The 16264-nt window shown below is 44.7% G+C and overlaps 1 protein-coding gene across 1 annotated transcript in view; it reads right to left on the reverse strand.

Moving 5' to 3' along the window:
• The window catches only part of CAMK1D (calcium/calmodulin dependent protein kinase ID), a 411239-nt gene that overhangs the window by 28046 nt on the left and 366929 nt on the right, over positions 1 to 16264 (reverse strand). The window contains exon 6 of the mRNA XM_036242307.1: positions 9822 to 9897. Coding sequence (XP_036098200.1) covers positions 9822 to 9897 — 76 coding nt within the window. The remainder of the gene's footprint in view (positions 1 to 9821; positions 9898 to 16264) is intronic.

The following is a 16264-nucleotide window of genomic DNA, read 5'->3' on the forward strand; positions in this document are numbered from 1 at the left end:
TTTTTTTTTTGCCTGGAGGCTATTAGTAGAGGTCACCTGCAGACCCTTGGTTTCTGAGTTGTCTGAAAAACTCCCTCAGGTGCTCAGTGTAAGAGGATTTCCTGATAGTGAGGCAGGTGTTTGTTGTTAATGGGCCTCAATTAGCATTTCAATGGCCACCAGGTGGGGTTGAATCTCTGAGGGAGGGGCCGCTGCCTCTCCCCAGGGCCCTGCGGAGGAGTAAAATGACCACAGTCCTGTGTGGCTGCACTCAGGGAAAGCTCTTAGCACCCTCCAAACCCCGAGTTTCCCTACACAGTTCTAGTCCAGTCTGCCTTCCCTCTGTTGGAGCCCAAGGTGAGTGGCTGCTGCCAATTTAGCCTCTGTCCGCACTCTGCGTCGTGGAGCTGCCTGGGACTTTTAACCTGAGGGCACTGCTTCCAGCCAAGGGCAGCTGCGTGGCTGTGGCACCAGCCGAGGGCGTTGCACTCAGCAGAAGCCCCAGGACTGAGCTGCGGTAGCGGGACACTGCAGAGGTGGCAGTAGCGTCCAGCACAGTCCCCTGGTCCCCGTGAGTCCATGCAGCACCAGCCGAGGACTTAGCACGCAGAGTTCGCGGGAATCAGCCTTGGTAGCAGCGTCCCGCCGAGTTCCCTGGTCCCGCCGAGTTCCCTGGTCCCCGCCCAGGCCGCTGTGGACCGTGGGCTCCCGGCCCCCTCTCGCTACCAGGATTGAGTGGGTGTTTCTGGTTAAGTGGTCCTCCAAGGTGTCTTTCGGTTGCCCTTTCCTGACGATTTGCCTTTATTTTCGTTGTAAATCCAGTTTGGTCTTGGGAGATGGTCTGTGTCACTCCATTCACTTCCCCGCCATTTTCTCTCTCCCCAAGATTATTTTTAATATTTTATATGAAAATATGAGTGCAACATTTGACATTGACAATTGAACAATTATCAAAAATGGAAACCCAGAATCTGTGGTTTTAATCTGATTGGATGGAAGGGCCCTGAAGAAGAAAAGTGATTTTTCAAGGAAGGGTCTGTCCTCTGAGAGCCAATACTGATTGTGCTTTCAGAGGCTTCATGGTGTATGGTGTGCTCTCTTCAGCCTGGGCTTTACAGAAACAAGGACACAGAGTCAGATCCTGGATCCACAACACTGGTGAGTGACCAACCTTGGGGAAGCTATATGTCCTGTCTTAGACTGTTTCTGTGGTGAAATAAGGAAAGGCATGCCTACCTTATAAAGAGATATTACAATATATATAACATATGCTATATAATACTGCATATTATATGTAAGACACACATGCACAGACAGACAGATGAATGGAGAGGCATGCAGATAATAGACATAATACATGGAAGTGCCCGTCACATAGCAGTCATTACATGCCAGCTCCTCCCTCACCCTCAGCCATCCCACCAACTCCATCTAGTCCTCTTCAGGGTACTTCAGCTGAACTAGTCTGACATGGGACACTGCTCCCCATCAGGAAGAACAGTACAAGGGGGAGAGAGGAACAGAGGAGCCCCAAGGGACTTGGTCCATCCCCTATATACTAAACATGAGAATGAAGCCACATATTTTCAAATCCTATTCAAAGTCTCAGAATTACCCACTAATGACCATACACCTGACCTAAACTTAATTTCTAACTTGCTATGGAAGGAGAAAGAGCAATGCTGTGTCTGGCCATTGTTCTGTGCACTGTCATGGACTGCGAGAACAGACTGTACTGGAGACCTGCATTTAAGCTTTGATCTTTGTGTTCCAATATTTCCAAGCATTGAGCCCAGAAGCCCTCGATTCTAGGAACAGTTCCAGATCTCCTGAGAACATTTACTAAAAGGCAGATTTGTGAAGAAATAATAATTTTTATGCAATTAGACCAAGGCACCAGGGTACTGGAATAACAAATCTCTCTATACACTGCCAACTAGATAAGCCACGAAAGGCCAGCCCAGGCCCAAAGGAGTCCAAAAACGTTCACAAAGTCAATCAGATCTGGGTTTTCCTCCTTTGGAAACTAGAGTCCTATCGATACACAACTACTCTGGGCAGCACCATTTTTCCTTCCTCCTCGGCACTTGGTAGGTATTCAAGTGTTTATTTAATGAATGTCTGATGCCAGTGCTGAGGAATCTGAGTTTTACTCATGTTACTCTGGATAATAGAACAGATTTCTAAAAATAATAAAATAAAGCAGAGCCTTTTAAGCTGATCCTTGTACTTAGTTCCAAGGCCCATTTACTGAGCAGAACAGGTTTCAGCATATTACTTGGATTTATAGACCAGAGTCACCATGAGACCTGAGTCATTACAAAAATGTCATCCAATTACATCAGCATCCTATATATTTGAGTAGGTGCACTCCAGAGCTTTCTCACTGAAAACTGTGATCAGGCAGTGGTTCCCATATGAAAACTAGGTGCAGGTGGACGTCAGCTAAGTGCTGCTGATGAAAACGCAAAGGCTAAAAGTCCTGTGTCAGCCCCTGGGATCTGGACAATACCTTCAAAGCTGAGAATGAGTAAGCAGATCAAGGAAAGATGTAGGGGAGAAAGGAAAGAATATTGGAGAAAAAGGAAACGCATACCTTAGAAAGTTTATACACAACTGGAGCTGAAGACTAGGAACCGGGAAGGGAGTGGGAGATGACCAAACACTTCCCCAAGTGTGGAAAGTTAGCAGCACACCCTCTTTGGAGTAAAACAGCTAAAACCAAATTCTGCACATGGTACAGGGTTGGACTAGACAGTACACTGTGCAAACCAGCTGTATGTGATCCGTGGTCCCTCTTCCAAGTGTATAATTTTTATATTCTTGTGTTAGCCAAATGTATAGCACCTCTGGGAAGTCATGGGGAGGAGCACAGAGGTGTCCACCTCCTCCTGTGGGTGAGATACAACTGAAGGAAGTTCGGACAAGACCACTTTTACCTCTGCTTATGCCACCAGTGGCACAGAGGGCACAGCAGGGAGGAGAAGGAGGAGAGCTTCTAACCAACAGGAGTGCTGTTAGGAAAAACACAGCAAACTTCAGCAGCTAAAGTTAGTTCTGACGAACAATGTATTCTATACTGAAGCCCTGAGGGGCGCCGACACCCAGTCAGGAGGTGACTGACTTGAGCACTAACTGATGATTCCGAACTGGGAAGATTTCCAATTCTACACGTGCGTCTACACGTTGCTTTTTTGGTTGTTGGGCTCTTCCTCTCTCCCTCCCCGTCCCCCACTCCCAGAGCTTCCTTCCTTTCTTCCCTCCCTCCCTCCGTCTGTCATGACCTGATTGGTAAGCAGCTCAGAGTCTGTGCAGACTAACACCTGCATTTGGGGAACGCCTTTGTACTTCATCCCATTGGCCTTGGCCTTCAATTGTACTTTTCGCTTGTCCGTGGCTCCATTTACTGTCTCACAATGCACTTCTGAGGATCACCAGAAGACAAGCCCTTAGAGGGGCCACGCCAGCAAATCAGAAGCCAGAAGGTAGTCTCTTGTGCCACCTAGCCCCAGCTCACAGGCACTGTGCTATGGGGCACTGTATCCTTCTGGTCCACCCTTCCTAAGTCTCCTACGACCTCCAAGAGCATCTCCTGACTTGCTGGTGTGAAGTGGAACTTTCCCCCTTCCCCTCTCCATCTCTGCTCCTCTTAGTCACACACCTAGCTCAGACTAAGTGGTCTGAATTCATGACTTGCTACTGTACCTCCCAGTGAGTTGGCCATTCCCCTCTCTGTGCACTTTTGGGGTCTTTTCACTCTCTAGGCACCACCTCCCTCCTGCCTCTATGTGGTACCTTCCAGATGGTAAATATTTAAAAAATAATAAGGCCTCTTTCCGTTCTTGAGCTAGCTCAGTACGGCACTAGTGAATTAACAATCTGATAATTCAGAGAATTCTATTTTTCCCATCACCAAGTTTTAGATATCGAATGTTCAAATATGGATCTAGGTTACATTTTTAAGATCATGTTTCAGATGGATTGGAACATCTTTTCTCAAACACATCAAGTGCATCATATCCTTAGATAATTGGGTCATGAAGGATAAACCATCAATCTCTCTGCACGATGGCTGTGCAAGACAGCCCTTTGAAGACAGTCCTCCGAGACTCAGATCACTGTCAACCCCTCTAGTGCAGCCTTCCTCCAAGATGGGCAGGGTTCATGGCTCTATCCTGGGAGCTCTCCCAGCCTTCCCCTCCATATTTGTGACAACCAGCAAGCCTGGACTGAAACTTATCTATTTACCCGACTGTTGCTTCCAGCAGACAGTGAGCAACTCCAAGGCCCTAAAAAGTGATGACTCCATCTCTGCAGCTCTGTCAATTGCCCGACACATATTAGGCCCAATAAATGTTAGTTACATGAGTGACTGTCAATCCCCTGCCTTCCCTTCTCCAGGCTAAATATTCTCAAGCATTTAGCTGCTACTTAAATGACAGATTCCAGGAGATGATGCTGAGATGGACATAGGAGAGCAGAGGGGTGAAATGTTTTTCCTTTTAACCTGAAGCTCCACCATTCAGAGTATAAAAGTGATGTAGATGAGATATTTCCTTCCCACTTCTCCCTTCAGGTGCCCTCTCTACCGCAGGGTCTTTGCAAAGATGAAGTCACAGACATTCATGGATTCCATCTTCCCTGAAGTCACTGACAGGAAGTTGCTCCTACTATCATCTAAAATACAGACTTACTTTCTTTATCTCAATTGCATGGCTTGTAAAATTCCCTCCATCACCACTGCGCATAGCTCTGCACCCATTTTTTGAAACCAAAGTATTTTATGTTTCACTATTTACTAAGGGGTTAGAGGTGAACCAGCTGTCAGCAGACAACTAATAAAGTCTTTCTCCCAAAGCAGTGAAGAGAGGATCACAGGCCACGAACGAAGCTGAAATCTGGTCAAGTAGCACTTGTGTCTGAGGCTCAAGCTAAGAAAAGGCAGTTTGCCACCGCCAGGGTCCACTCAGTACCGAATGTGGAAGGGAGATTAGGCACCTCTCTGAAAACCCTTGGAAAGCACCACACTGAAATGCAGTCAGTGAAATTAAATCAGTCAACCTAGAATCATAGCAACCAAGCAATCAATGCCTGCTGACATAGAAAGGATGAAGCTGGAATAAGGAAGCAACAGGATGGCGGCTGGTCTTGAAGACAGGAGGAGAGGGGTGTGAGAATGATCAGCATGTGGCCACTCTGACGAGCCAAAAGGAAGAGCTGTGCTGCTCGACAGCAATACCCTTTGGTGAGAAGGGTGACCTGGAGACCACGCCAGGCTTCATGAAAACCGCTGAGGAGTCCACCCGACTCCACTGCTCTGGTTCCTTGTTCTTAAAGGAAACTTCTGGTTTTAATTTGCTTTCTCATGGAGCATTTCCTATTAGGCAGAGAACACACGAGGGTAATAACATGCATCTCCAATCACCTTGCAGGACACAAATCTTGTTATGATTTAGTAAAATGACACTTCAGTTGTTTTTTTCAAATCTCTGGAGTCTGGCTAGTGTGACTCAATTCACTGGGAGCACAGGAGCAAGATGAATAAACATCTAATTTAGTTTCTAAACTTCTAAAGCCGAAGTCCAGACCCCGGGCCTCTGGCAGCCGAATGAGGAAACATGTCCCACTTGGCAAAGCTTATGAATATAACATGATGATCGCTGCCTGCTGGCAATGCCAGTTCATTGTCCCTATTAGTGTTAACACTCCGCATACCGATGTAGTGACAACCATCATCACACCCCAGGCTTGGTTATATCACTGGGGCTCGGTAATCACACCACCTTCTCTCCTACTGAAGCTGGGTTCACGCTCTCCTCTGGGGACATATGTACCTATGAAGAACGCAGCTGTCCATGTGGTGAGTAATGGTGACTATCTTGGTGAAGATAATCCTTTGTCTCAGAAAATGGACATAGCATGATTAGGCATTCTCAGTTCCAATCTTAACAAAACTATTCTGTGTATACTGGCCAATCAGTATTTATGTGACCCAGTTTTAACAATTGAACAGTATAGGAGGCCAGTCAAAAAAAGAAGGGGATTACCATAGTATTTTGGCTGGAGTTTCCTCTAGGCAGAGAGGTCAGAGGTCTCAGCATGGGTAGTGCCCTCACATCCATGGCAAGTACACCCTAACCACCCTGCCTGCCCTAACACTCTAATGCCTGATCTCCTTAGGATCTTTCTCAGTTTTTATATCAGTAAAAATTCACTGCTTTTCTCCTTACCCGAGGACACTTTTCCATTTTTTGTTCAGATAGAGTGGAAGGGAGAGAGAGGAAGAGAAAGAGAGAGAGAGAAACATTGACATGAAAGGGACGCATCGAGTGGCTGCCACCTGCATGACCAACCAGGGCCAGGGACAAACTGCAACTGAGGTACGTGCCCTTAGCGGGAACCAAACCTGGGTCTCTCTGGATCACAGGCTGATGCTCTAACCACTGAGCAAAACCGGCCAGGGCTCACTGCCTTTCTCCATAGCATGTTGTATTCCAGAGCATAATTTAGGCAAGTGATCATTAAACTATCTCCTTGAAGTTGTGAGAAGAAAAGCAGCCTATGTGCAATCACAAAATCCAGTTTGGTCAATGAAATGGAAATATCATCTTGCATGGGGAAATTTACTCCTCGGAACTCTTGTCTTGGCTGAGCCAACCCCATCTGACTGGACACCTACATGCTCATCAGGGTATCTAGCACACTCCATGCTCAGTCCTTCCCAGTAGCTTAAGATATGCAGGCAAAGATGCTTTTGCAAGTTTTGATCCCCACAGGGAGATTCCTGGGGATAAAGACCCATCAAATATGCTTTAAAAAATGAGTACGCTTGCTAGGAAAAAATATTTCTCCTTCCAAATGATGGATAACAGAAATGAGCATGGAGAGCAGAGCCAATTCATCAAATCCCTGCTACGGCGAAATGAGGAATGTTTGCATGACACGTGGAGAGGAGAACCTCTGGTGCCATGACCTGTAACAGCCACCTTAGTTACAATCTAATATCTCAGTGTGACAGGTTTCTCAAATGGAAACACACTCCAGAAGACCTGCAGGGGCTTCCCCTTTTCCATTACAGGTGATATGAAGAATGAGGAGCTCTGCACAGATCCTGTGGGTATCTGGCTTCCCCAGGGTGCTGAGTGCTGGCCACTCTTCAGATGAAGTAAGGGAATGGGGACACCAGGCACAGTGGGTCAGTGGGAAGTAGCAAGAGTCTGAGAGCGATACCCACGAGTTCTACCTTCTAACACTTGTTCAAATCAGGGCCAGTTTTGTGCCAGGAATACCAATCACTGGCCTTTCACGGAACATTTACATCAGCCCTTGGACATGCCTCGGGCCCCCGTTCCTGTGCCTGCATCTCTGCCCTGGTCAGAATGCTCTCTTCTCTCCTCTTTGCTTATGTCAGTGTTCTCCAGCCTTTTAGACATACCTGGCATGGTGCCTCCTCCTTCCTGAATGTCCCTGTCCTCAATGGTGCTTCAACCCAGGAACTTCTATAGCTATACGTAAGTCTCCTTGCATTTCACTTAATCTGCTCATGAACTTTCTTGTCCCACCATATACCTTGTTAGTACTTTGATGAGAGGCATTGTGTCTTTGTCATCTTATTCCCTTTAGCACCTGGCACAGTGCCTGGAATAGAAAAGATACTCAAGAAATGCTAGTCGTTGACACTGATATATTCGAGACCAGTGGCTCTTCAAGCATAGCCATATTATGTAGCAAATAATCTCCAGGAGATGGCCTGTCACTCAGGATCTGAACATCTTGGAAGAGACAGCTGAGATGTCCAAAGTCCATTCATTCTCTACTTGAGACTCTCAGAGCTCTGGAAGGCACCAAGGGAAACAGAAGCCCAGGCTGCCATTTTTAATCCTGACACAGTCATGAAATCAACCTGAGACTAAGTCATGGGGCAAAGCTAGTAATGACTAGGTAACTATCAAGTTTACACTTAAAATAGAAATAAAGAAAGACAGTTTTTCTCTGTTTAATACTATATACTTGAATCCCATCAAACATTGTGTTGTACACCGTAACTATAAACTTTGGATGTAGTACTGTTCCCTAGGCCTCTGACCTCCGCCTGTGCATACACTAAGTCCATGGGTATCTCACAGGGGTCTCAAGTTTGACATGCCCAAGATGAAATTCTTGCTCTCACCTACCCCCCTATATTTGTTCTTCCACCAACCCCCATTCTTTTCTCTTAGCCATCTACAAAAGCTGCGCAGTTGAACGTGCGCTATAGAAAGATCATTTTCTTCTCAGGTAATGAGACACATGGATGGCTGTGGGGGTGTTTCCAGCATTCCCTGAGGATGCCACATGCTGTCAGACCTTCCTCTAATCACAGTCCCCTACCGATCACAGTCGTCACTGTGTGCTGTGGGCTCTGTCTGCTAGAAAATATTCCCTTTTGTGGGAACAATGAAGAGGAAAAATTTAATTTTCTATCAATTACAGAAGCTAGTTAGCCTAAATCCACCCTAAAAATATGTTTGATAATACGTGTTGGGAAAAAAATTGTAACTTAAACATAAGTTTACAGCCCTGGCCAGTTTGGCTACAGACGAAAGGGTTGCAGGCTCGGTCCTCGGCCCTGGTTGGGGTCATGTGGGAGGCAACCAATCAATGTGTCTCTCTCACACTGATATCTCTCTCTCTCTCCCCCTCTCTCTCCTTCCCTCCCTCCCTCCCTCCCTCCCTTCTACTCTCTCTAAAAAGTCAATGAAAAACTATCCTCAGGTGAGGATTAACAATGATAAAAAAAATAACTTTACAGTAGACTTAAGCAAAATAAAACATAGCAATAAAATCCAAAATTGATCATCCTGAGATAATTGCCACAAGCCTATGCCCTATGACTGCATTTCCCAGATAGTGGCGATAAGTGAGCTGAGAAGAAATGAGGAGTGCAAAGGCTAAATTCTGGTTTTCATCACATTTTTTCTCATTGTGACCTCTTTTGGGGACGTCCTAATATTGTCACAGTGTGTGCATCCCCAGAAAAGCCAAGGTGTGCTCACCATCATTCGCCATAAGAGAAATGCAAGCCAAACCCACAGGAGATACCACTTCATACCTATGAGGACAGCTATTATAAGAAAATGGAAAATAACAAGTGCTGACAAGGATGTGGAGAAATGAGAACCCTTGTGCATTGCTCTTGGGGTTGGAAAACTGGGGTATAAATACTGCTTTGGGAAACAGTATGGAGGTTCCTCAAAAAGGTAAACAAAGAGTTACCATATCCAGCAATCCCCCTTCTGGGTATAAACCCAAAAGCATTGAAATCAGGACTAATATAGACATTTATACACCTATGTTCATAGCAATGTTATTCCTAATAGCCAAAAAGTGGAAACCACCCAAGTGTCCATTGATTAACAAATGGATAAATAGAATGTAGCATATACACAAAATGGAATGCTATTCAGCCTCAAAAACAGAAATTCTGACTCATGCTACCACATGGACAAACCTTAAGGACATTATTCTAAGTAAAATAAGCCAAACACAAAAGGACAAATACTGTGTGATTCCACTTACATGAGGAACCTAGAGTCAGTAAAGCTCATAGACAGAAAGTAGGATGGTGGTTGCCAGGGGCCAGGGTGGGGGGAAATGGGGAGTTAGTGTTTAATGGGGACAGAGTTTTGATTTGAGAAGATGAAAAGGTTCTGGAACTGGATGGTGGTGATGGTTGCACAACAATATGAATATATTTAATACTGTACTCTTAAAAGTGGTTAAATGGTAAATTTGATGTCTATTTGCCACAATAAAAAAAAAAGGGGGGGAAAAAAGAAGCCAAGGTGGCAAGCAATACTTACAAGATATAGGCAATCACCCCGATGGACCAGCAGTCAACAGCTTTGCTGTAAGGTTTCTGGGCGAGGACCTCAGGAGCTATGAAATGACAAAGGAGAGACACAAGCCTGACAATTTAAATGTCTGTTACATAAGACATTTTTTTTCCTCTTTCAGTCTGCTACTTGGGCTAAACTATGTGTGATTCTAAAAACTGAGCAGAGATGTATGACCTGTTTTATTTGTTGGCTTTTCTAAAAGAGAAAAATGAGGGCGTGTGTGTGTGTGTGTGTGTGTGTGTGTGTAACTAGAGTTATCAATCAAACACAATGAATCAATCAACAAATACTTAATTGGTGACTATGTTATGTTAATGTTTTACTCAGACCGAACTGAGTCACAGAAAGGTATATTCTGTTTGGCGCCTGCGGTGTGGCTTCCCCTCAGATCAATTCCGTTCGAGGAGGAGTTTCTGGCCCCTGTGCAGGGGCTTCGCAGGTGCTGTGGGACACTACTGTGAAGCCCTCCCTCTGCCTTCATGCATCTTACAATCGAGTAGAGGTTAGACCTAAAATCTGGTCTTTGGGAACCCTGTATTAGGCCTGATTTTGGGTGGGTTATCTGCCAGTACTGTCATTTTATTTTCTCATTGGTGAAATAGGAAAAATGCTATTTCATTTCACGTCCTTGGTCCTAACCCACCGTTCATCAAGAGTCATCCATCCCAGGGGATGGACTTATTTTATATTATTCCCACAATTCCTGTTCCTGGCCCTGTGGTGACAGCCCAGTGTTGAACAACCACCCAGTGTCTGGCACCCAGTAATATTTGCCATAAATATTTATGCAAAGAGTAAATACAAAAAAAAAAAAACACAGTAAATCTTCTTCACAAGCAAAATCTCCTTTTTACCCAAATATATCTGATTGAGGTGTCTCTAACATAGACTTTCCAGAAAAATTAACAGGGTAGAGAAACTGAATTAGCTATGGCTTACAAGGCACTCATCATGGGCTGAATTATGTGTTCTATGTATTTGGGATGCATTACCTCACTTACTCCCAATGTCCACGGGGGTAAGAGCTTAATTATCTTTACCATCATTATCCCCATGTTACAGTGAGGGCACAGAGGGACTGAGAGGTCAACAACTTGCCCAGATCTTCCAGCAGGGAAGTGGGCAACACACCAACGTCCTCTCCAAGGGACCTAACCCAAACTAAGTGCCTGCAGTGACTGGGTCTCGGGCTAGTCATTCATACACATTTTCTACTGTGATCCTGTCAACAGCTCTGACAATTACCCTCATCTGCACCTGACAGAGAGAAAAATGAGCCTCAGAGAAGTCTGTTTTCTGACACTACACAGTAGCTATGAACCAGTCAGCCTCACCCTTTTCCCGGCTCTTTCCATGGGAATGCACTGATTGCTAAGGTCAGAGTTTCTTCAGTCTGCAGGAAAAGTCCTGTGCGGAGAAACTAACAGCAAAATCCTCTCTTTCATTCTGTTGAAGATAAATCTTCCTGAGCAAGAATAGGGAAGTAAACAAGCTATTGCAGAGTGTTTCTAGTGATGATGGCAAGAAATATAATTCACAGGTAATCCCCAAATCTAATTTTAGGTTTCAGCCCCAATTCCTCTGGACTTCCAATCAGACTGTTTTCTTTTAAACAAGAGCAACATAAATACATGTGTACATTCTTTCCTTGTAACGTTCACCCTGAACACAGTAGCAAAAGGACAGACAGGTCTATAAAGCAAGGGAACTCAAAAGCTGGAGAAGTGGCCCTTAGATCATTGGGAGCTGGCTGCATAGATACTTCCTTTTCCCTTAACTGTTAAGAGCATGTTTCTCAGACGTTTCTGTTATGGAAACAAAAGGAAGCCATTTACCACCGTAAATGTCTTGCTGATTTAGGAAGTATGCTCTCTCTGGGCTGATGTTCTGGTCTGAGTGGCCACAGTGTATTTCTGAGCCTCCAGGGCCAACCTTGTGGCCTGATGAAAAGTTCAAAAGAGTCAGAGAAGGCTCACAGAGCAATGTCTGACCCATCTTCGCCTCCCGGCAGAGCTGATGGCAGGTGTCATGAGCATAGAGCCAAGCTGATGTCTGCAGGGCTCTTGAGGGAGAGGGAGAGCCAGCCTGGCCCAGACACTCCACAGAACAAGATGTCAAAGAGCACAGAGGCCCAAGGAACTCTGCACAGGATTTCAAGCACAAACTCATGTGATGCACCATGCCACAGGCGACAGGAATGTGGAGAAGGAAGTTGTCAGCACCCCTGACAGCTGATTCCATTGTTAATGAGCAAAGGCTGGGTGCATCCTGAGCCACGATGTGAAGGGGGAAAAGAGACATGGCCCCTGCAAACCAGGCCTCGCTCCAAGGAGGAGCTAATACTGTATTCTCTCGAGTGCTCCCTCTTCACAGTTCCGTGCTGTGGATGTGGGAGGGACAGTTCTTTAAAAGAGCATCCTCCTCCTCCTTGTTGCCATCATCAGTTAGAAAGAGGAAAGTACTGGCTACCATCTATTGTTCAGAGACCCACAGGAAAAAGGACACGGCTTCTTCCAGAAGCCCGCATGCCCAGGGGGCACACGTCAAGCATTTCACCTTCACTTTGGCAAACTCATCATTTTAGAGAATCGTGCAAGGCACTGCACAGACTTAGAAAGCAAGTTTATGCAACCTGGACCTTGAATGTCACTTGAGAAGTTAACATTCTTGAAGCCACAGAAGACACTTATATAATTTTTTAAATATGGGATTTTGTTTAAATGGGAAAGTTTATAACATCAAGTATGTGGTTTAAAAAAAAGATTTCTGGATCTTTCTCAGACACTTCTATTATGGCAAGTGACGAAATGATGCCAGGGTCAGCACATGGATATTAGGGGATTACCAAATATCAGGGTCACATATCAGGGTCACATATTGGGGGTGGAAGCCTGTGTGCACCTGCCAAACATTTCTTACTCTTTTTGGTATTATGTCTTATCTGGGTTATATCGACAATAAAATATAAACATTCTTTAATTAATTAGAGGCAGGTAAACCATTTTCCTTCTCGTGGGGTCTTAATTGTACTGGAAATGCAGAGGATGAAGCAGGAAGTATAATATAATAACAATAAAGACAAAGCCAATTGATTTGGAAATATTATTCTCACCAACCTGAAATGTTTTAAAAATCACACCATGGCACACATACTAATGGTCTTAAGTCTGATTTCACTTGTGATTCCTGGAACCAAATTTTCTTTGGGACATTGTTTGAACAAGCCTACCTACGTTACTTTAAATAGCTACTTTTCATCTCATAGTAATTCTTGAAAAAAAATTTTTTTTCAGGCAACTCTTAAAACCCTTATAACAGTCTGATATGGTGGCCAAATTATCATGAACCCCTGAGATCAGCTGGGCTATTTTCTCTCCTAATCTGTGTTCTGCAGTTGGTCCCATTGTGTTTCCCCAGATGTTTAATTCACCAAGTTTTTTGGCCCATCTCCTATTATTTTTTTGATCCCTTTCCATAGCATGTCCCACTGGGAGAGTCCACTGCTCACTCGGGTCTTTTTAGAGACCAGTTTCCACTTTAAGAACTGGCCAAACTCCCTTGTATTGTGTTATCCATCTTACACCACTGGCTAGACTTCTGCTGTAATTCTCAAAAGTCATAGCGTCCAATTTACACACTTTCAGAAGACAAATGAGCTTCTAGGCTAAGAAGGTCCAGAGCACAATCCATCTGGAGCCTTGTGAAGTGATAAGGGTTCTCTGAGGCATACCACAATTCCACCTCTGCCCCAACACGGTCTGCATGTGCCAAAGAACTTCGTAATCAAGGGGAAATAATTTTCTCTTCTAATTGTACCCAGCACAACTCCTGTGTAGTGGGCAGTTGGCAAGGACTCTCACCACCACCACACCTTCTAATAGAGGGAGGCTTTTAATTGAAATAACTTAATTGGAGCTACTGGCAAAGAGAGTAGTCAGTAAAAGGCACTGTGGCTGGTTTATGATGCCCTAAGCCTCCAGGCAGAGCAGGAAAGGACTTAGTCTCCTGGTACATCCATGGCAGAAGGAAAAGACTCAACTAGAGAAGGCACACACACATTCCTCGAGTGCATGTCAAGGCACAATCCCGGGGGGGCTGTCAGTGGCCATCAGAGGAAGCAGAGAAACCCACCTGGAGGTACTAAAAGGACACATGAAGATAGGTAGCAGGTCCAACCTTCTGACTATCCCTTAGGCTTGGCCAAGGGCAGTCTTTCAGAGGTGGAGAAAGTAGGGTTGGGGTGAAGGCAGCTCTACCGGGGCTGTCATATGTTGGGCATGACAACTGGGTTCCCAGGGCCACGCAGCAAAATCCTATAAAACACTAGCTCTCTCGTATGCTCCTACAGTACCTCATGCATCCATTCATTGCTGTGTGAATCTCACTGTCAAATTCAGGTTTTAGCGCATTCTGGTTGTTCAACTGAACCAAACTTACTCAACACACACACACACACCACTATTTATTTATATATATATATACATATATACATATATATATATATAAAATATATAAATCCATTAAAATATGTTTTTATTGATTTTTAGAGAGAGAGGGAGAGAGACAGAAACATTGATGAGAGAGACATATCAATTGGCTACCTCCTGCACCCCACTCCTCACACTGGGGATCGAGCCCACAACCTGGGCACATGCCCACCGGGAACTGAACTCGAAACCTCTTGGTCCATGGTTGATGCTCAACCACTGAGCCACACCGGCTGGGTCACCACCACTACTATAAGAAACATTTTCTAAACTCCATACAAGTGACTCACAAATAAACTTAGCTGCCTCAAATACTTTTGGTGAGTAGATACAAGGGGAGGGGAAATGGGAATAAAATGAGACAGAGAGGGTGACAAATGAATTTTAGAATTCAACTGTTAATTGGGAAGTACCTGCTAGGCCAAGACAAGATCAATTACTAAATACCTGTCCTTAAGCAAATGATTTCTGACATGAACTTTGGGAATCAAAGAGGCAGGTTTAGTCTCAGTTTTCTGTGTGCAGGTGTTTGTCACTCATGCTGCCCTCCATTTAAAACCTTTCAAAGGGACTTCAGAATTTCTAGTTTTAGGGTTAACGGGAAGAAAAGATATTCTGTTAACTGATCTCTCAGAACCTCCTTCCTAATCAAATCTTGAGGGCCATTAATTCCATTTTCTTGGCCATTCCTGACAGAAAAAGCACCCTGTTGACTTGTTTTGTTTACACCAGTAAATATGTTAATCTCCACAGAAACCCTGCAGCCTCAGAAGACCATCTCCGAGCTGCTGAAGTTCTGCACAGACAGATGGTCCATGGACAGGGGCGGCCTTTCTCAGCCCCAGGCTCCACTCACACTCCTCCGTGAAATGGCAGGTTTAAAATGTAAAATAATTGAATTTACTGCTGTGAGGTTCACTCATAACCCATGGTGGAAAATTCCGCTTGGTAGGAAACATCTTCCATAAACCAAGCTGTATTATATTGATTTAGAGCAAGGATTCCTGGTAAAGGGAAGGACTCCAGAAATTGCAAAAAGAAAATAGAAAATTTAAGAAACTTTTCATCTTGTTTTTTAAAACAATGAAATGGCCCATTTCCTTTACTGAAAAAGAGAGAGGAAACAGCTTAACCAAGTGGAACTGGAAACAAGGAGAGTGTCTTGTGGGGGTGAAGGTGGGGGCCATAATAATAAATCCTAAGGCTCTTATAAAGTAGAAAAAGAAATTCCCCTTTTCCTGCACTCTCAAGGTGTGCTGAAGAGGAGTTTCTGCAGAGAGACAAGAAAATTGAGACCTCACCCTGTCATCAAGCTCACAAGCTCATGTTCAAGGCAATTTGTTCTCCTCTATGGATGTTTGAGTACCTCTCTTCTCAGTATTTCTAAGATAACCACTTCTAGTTGGCAAAGCACGGGGACACAATTAGGAGGGGGCAGCCCTCCATGAGAGAAAATGAAAACCCCTGGTCCAGAACAACAGCACTCAGGTAGTGTTTCTCCCTTTATGCAATCATTTAATGGGTTGGATCCCGTTTCAGGCACAGGGATTATGGGGTGAAGAAGGCAGACCTGACCCCTGCACCAATGGCACTGATGTTCTGAGCACTGAGTGTAGAAACAAGCCACAGAAGTAATACAGCCTCAGCTGCCTTCCCGAGGACAATGATCAGGCCAAGACAAGATTGTGGCAAGATGGGAGAGGTATTTTTTTCTTTTTTAAATTTTTTTTTTCTTTTTTGATTTTTAGCAAGGAAGGGAGGGAGAGAGAGAGAGAGAGACAGAAACATCGATGAGAGAGATCATCGATTGGCCACCTCCTGCATGCCCCCACTGAGGATTGGGCCCACAACCTGGGCATGTACCCTGACTGGGAATTGAAATGGTAACCTCTTGGTGCATGGGTCGACACTCAACCACTG

Source organism: Molossus molossus, unplaced genomic scaffold (genome assembly GCF_014108415.1).
Source record: "Molossus molossus isolate mMolMol1 unplaced genomic scaffold, mMolMol1.p scaffold_m16_p_1, whole genome shotgun sequence".
NCBI classification, from domain to species: domain Eukaryota; kingdom Metazoa; phylum Chordata; class Mammalia; order Chiroptera; family Molossidae; genus Molossus; species Molossus molossus.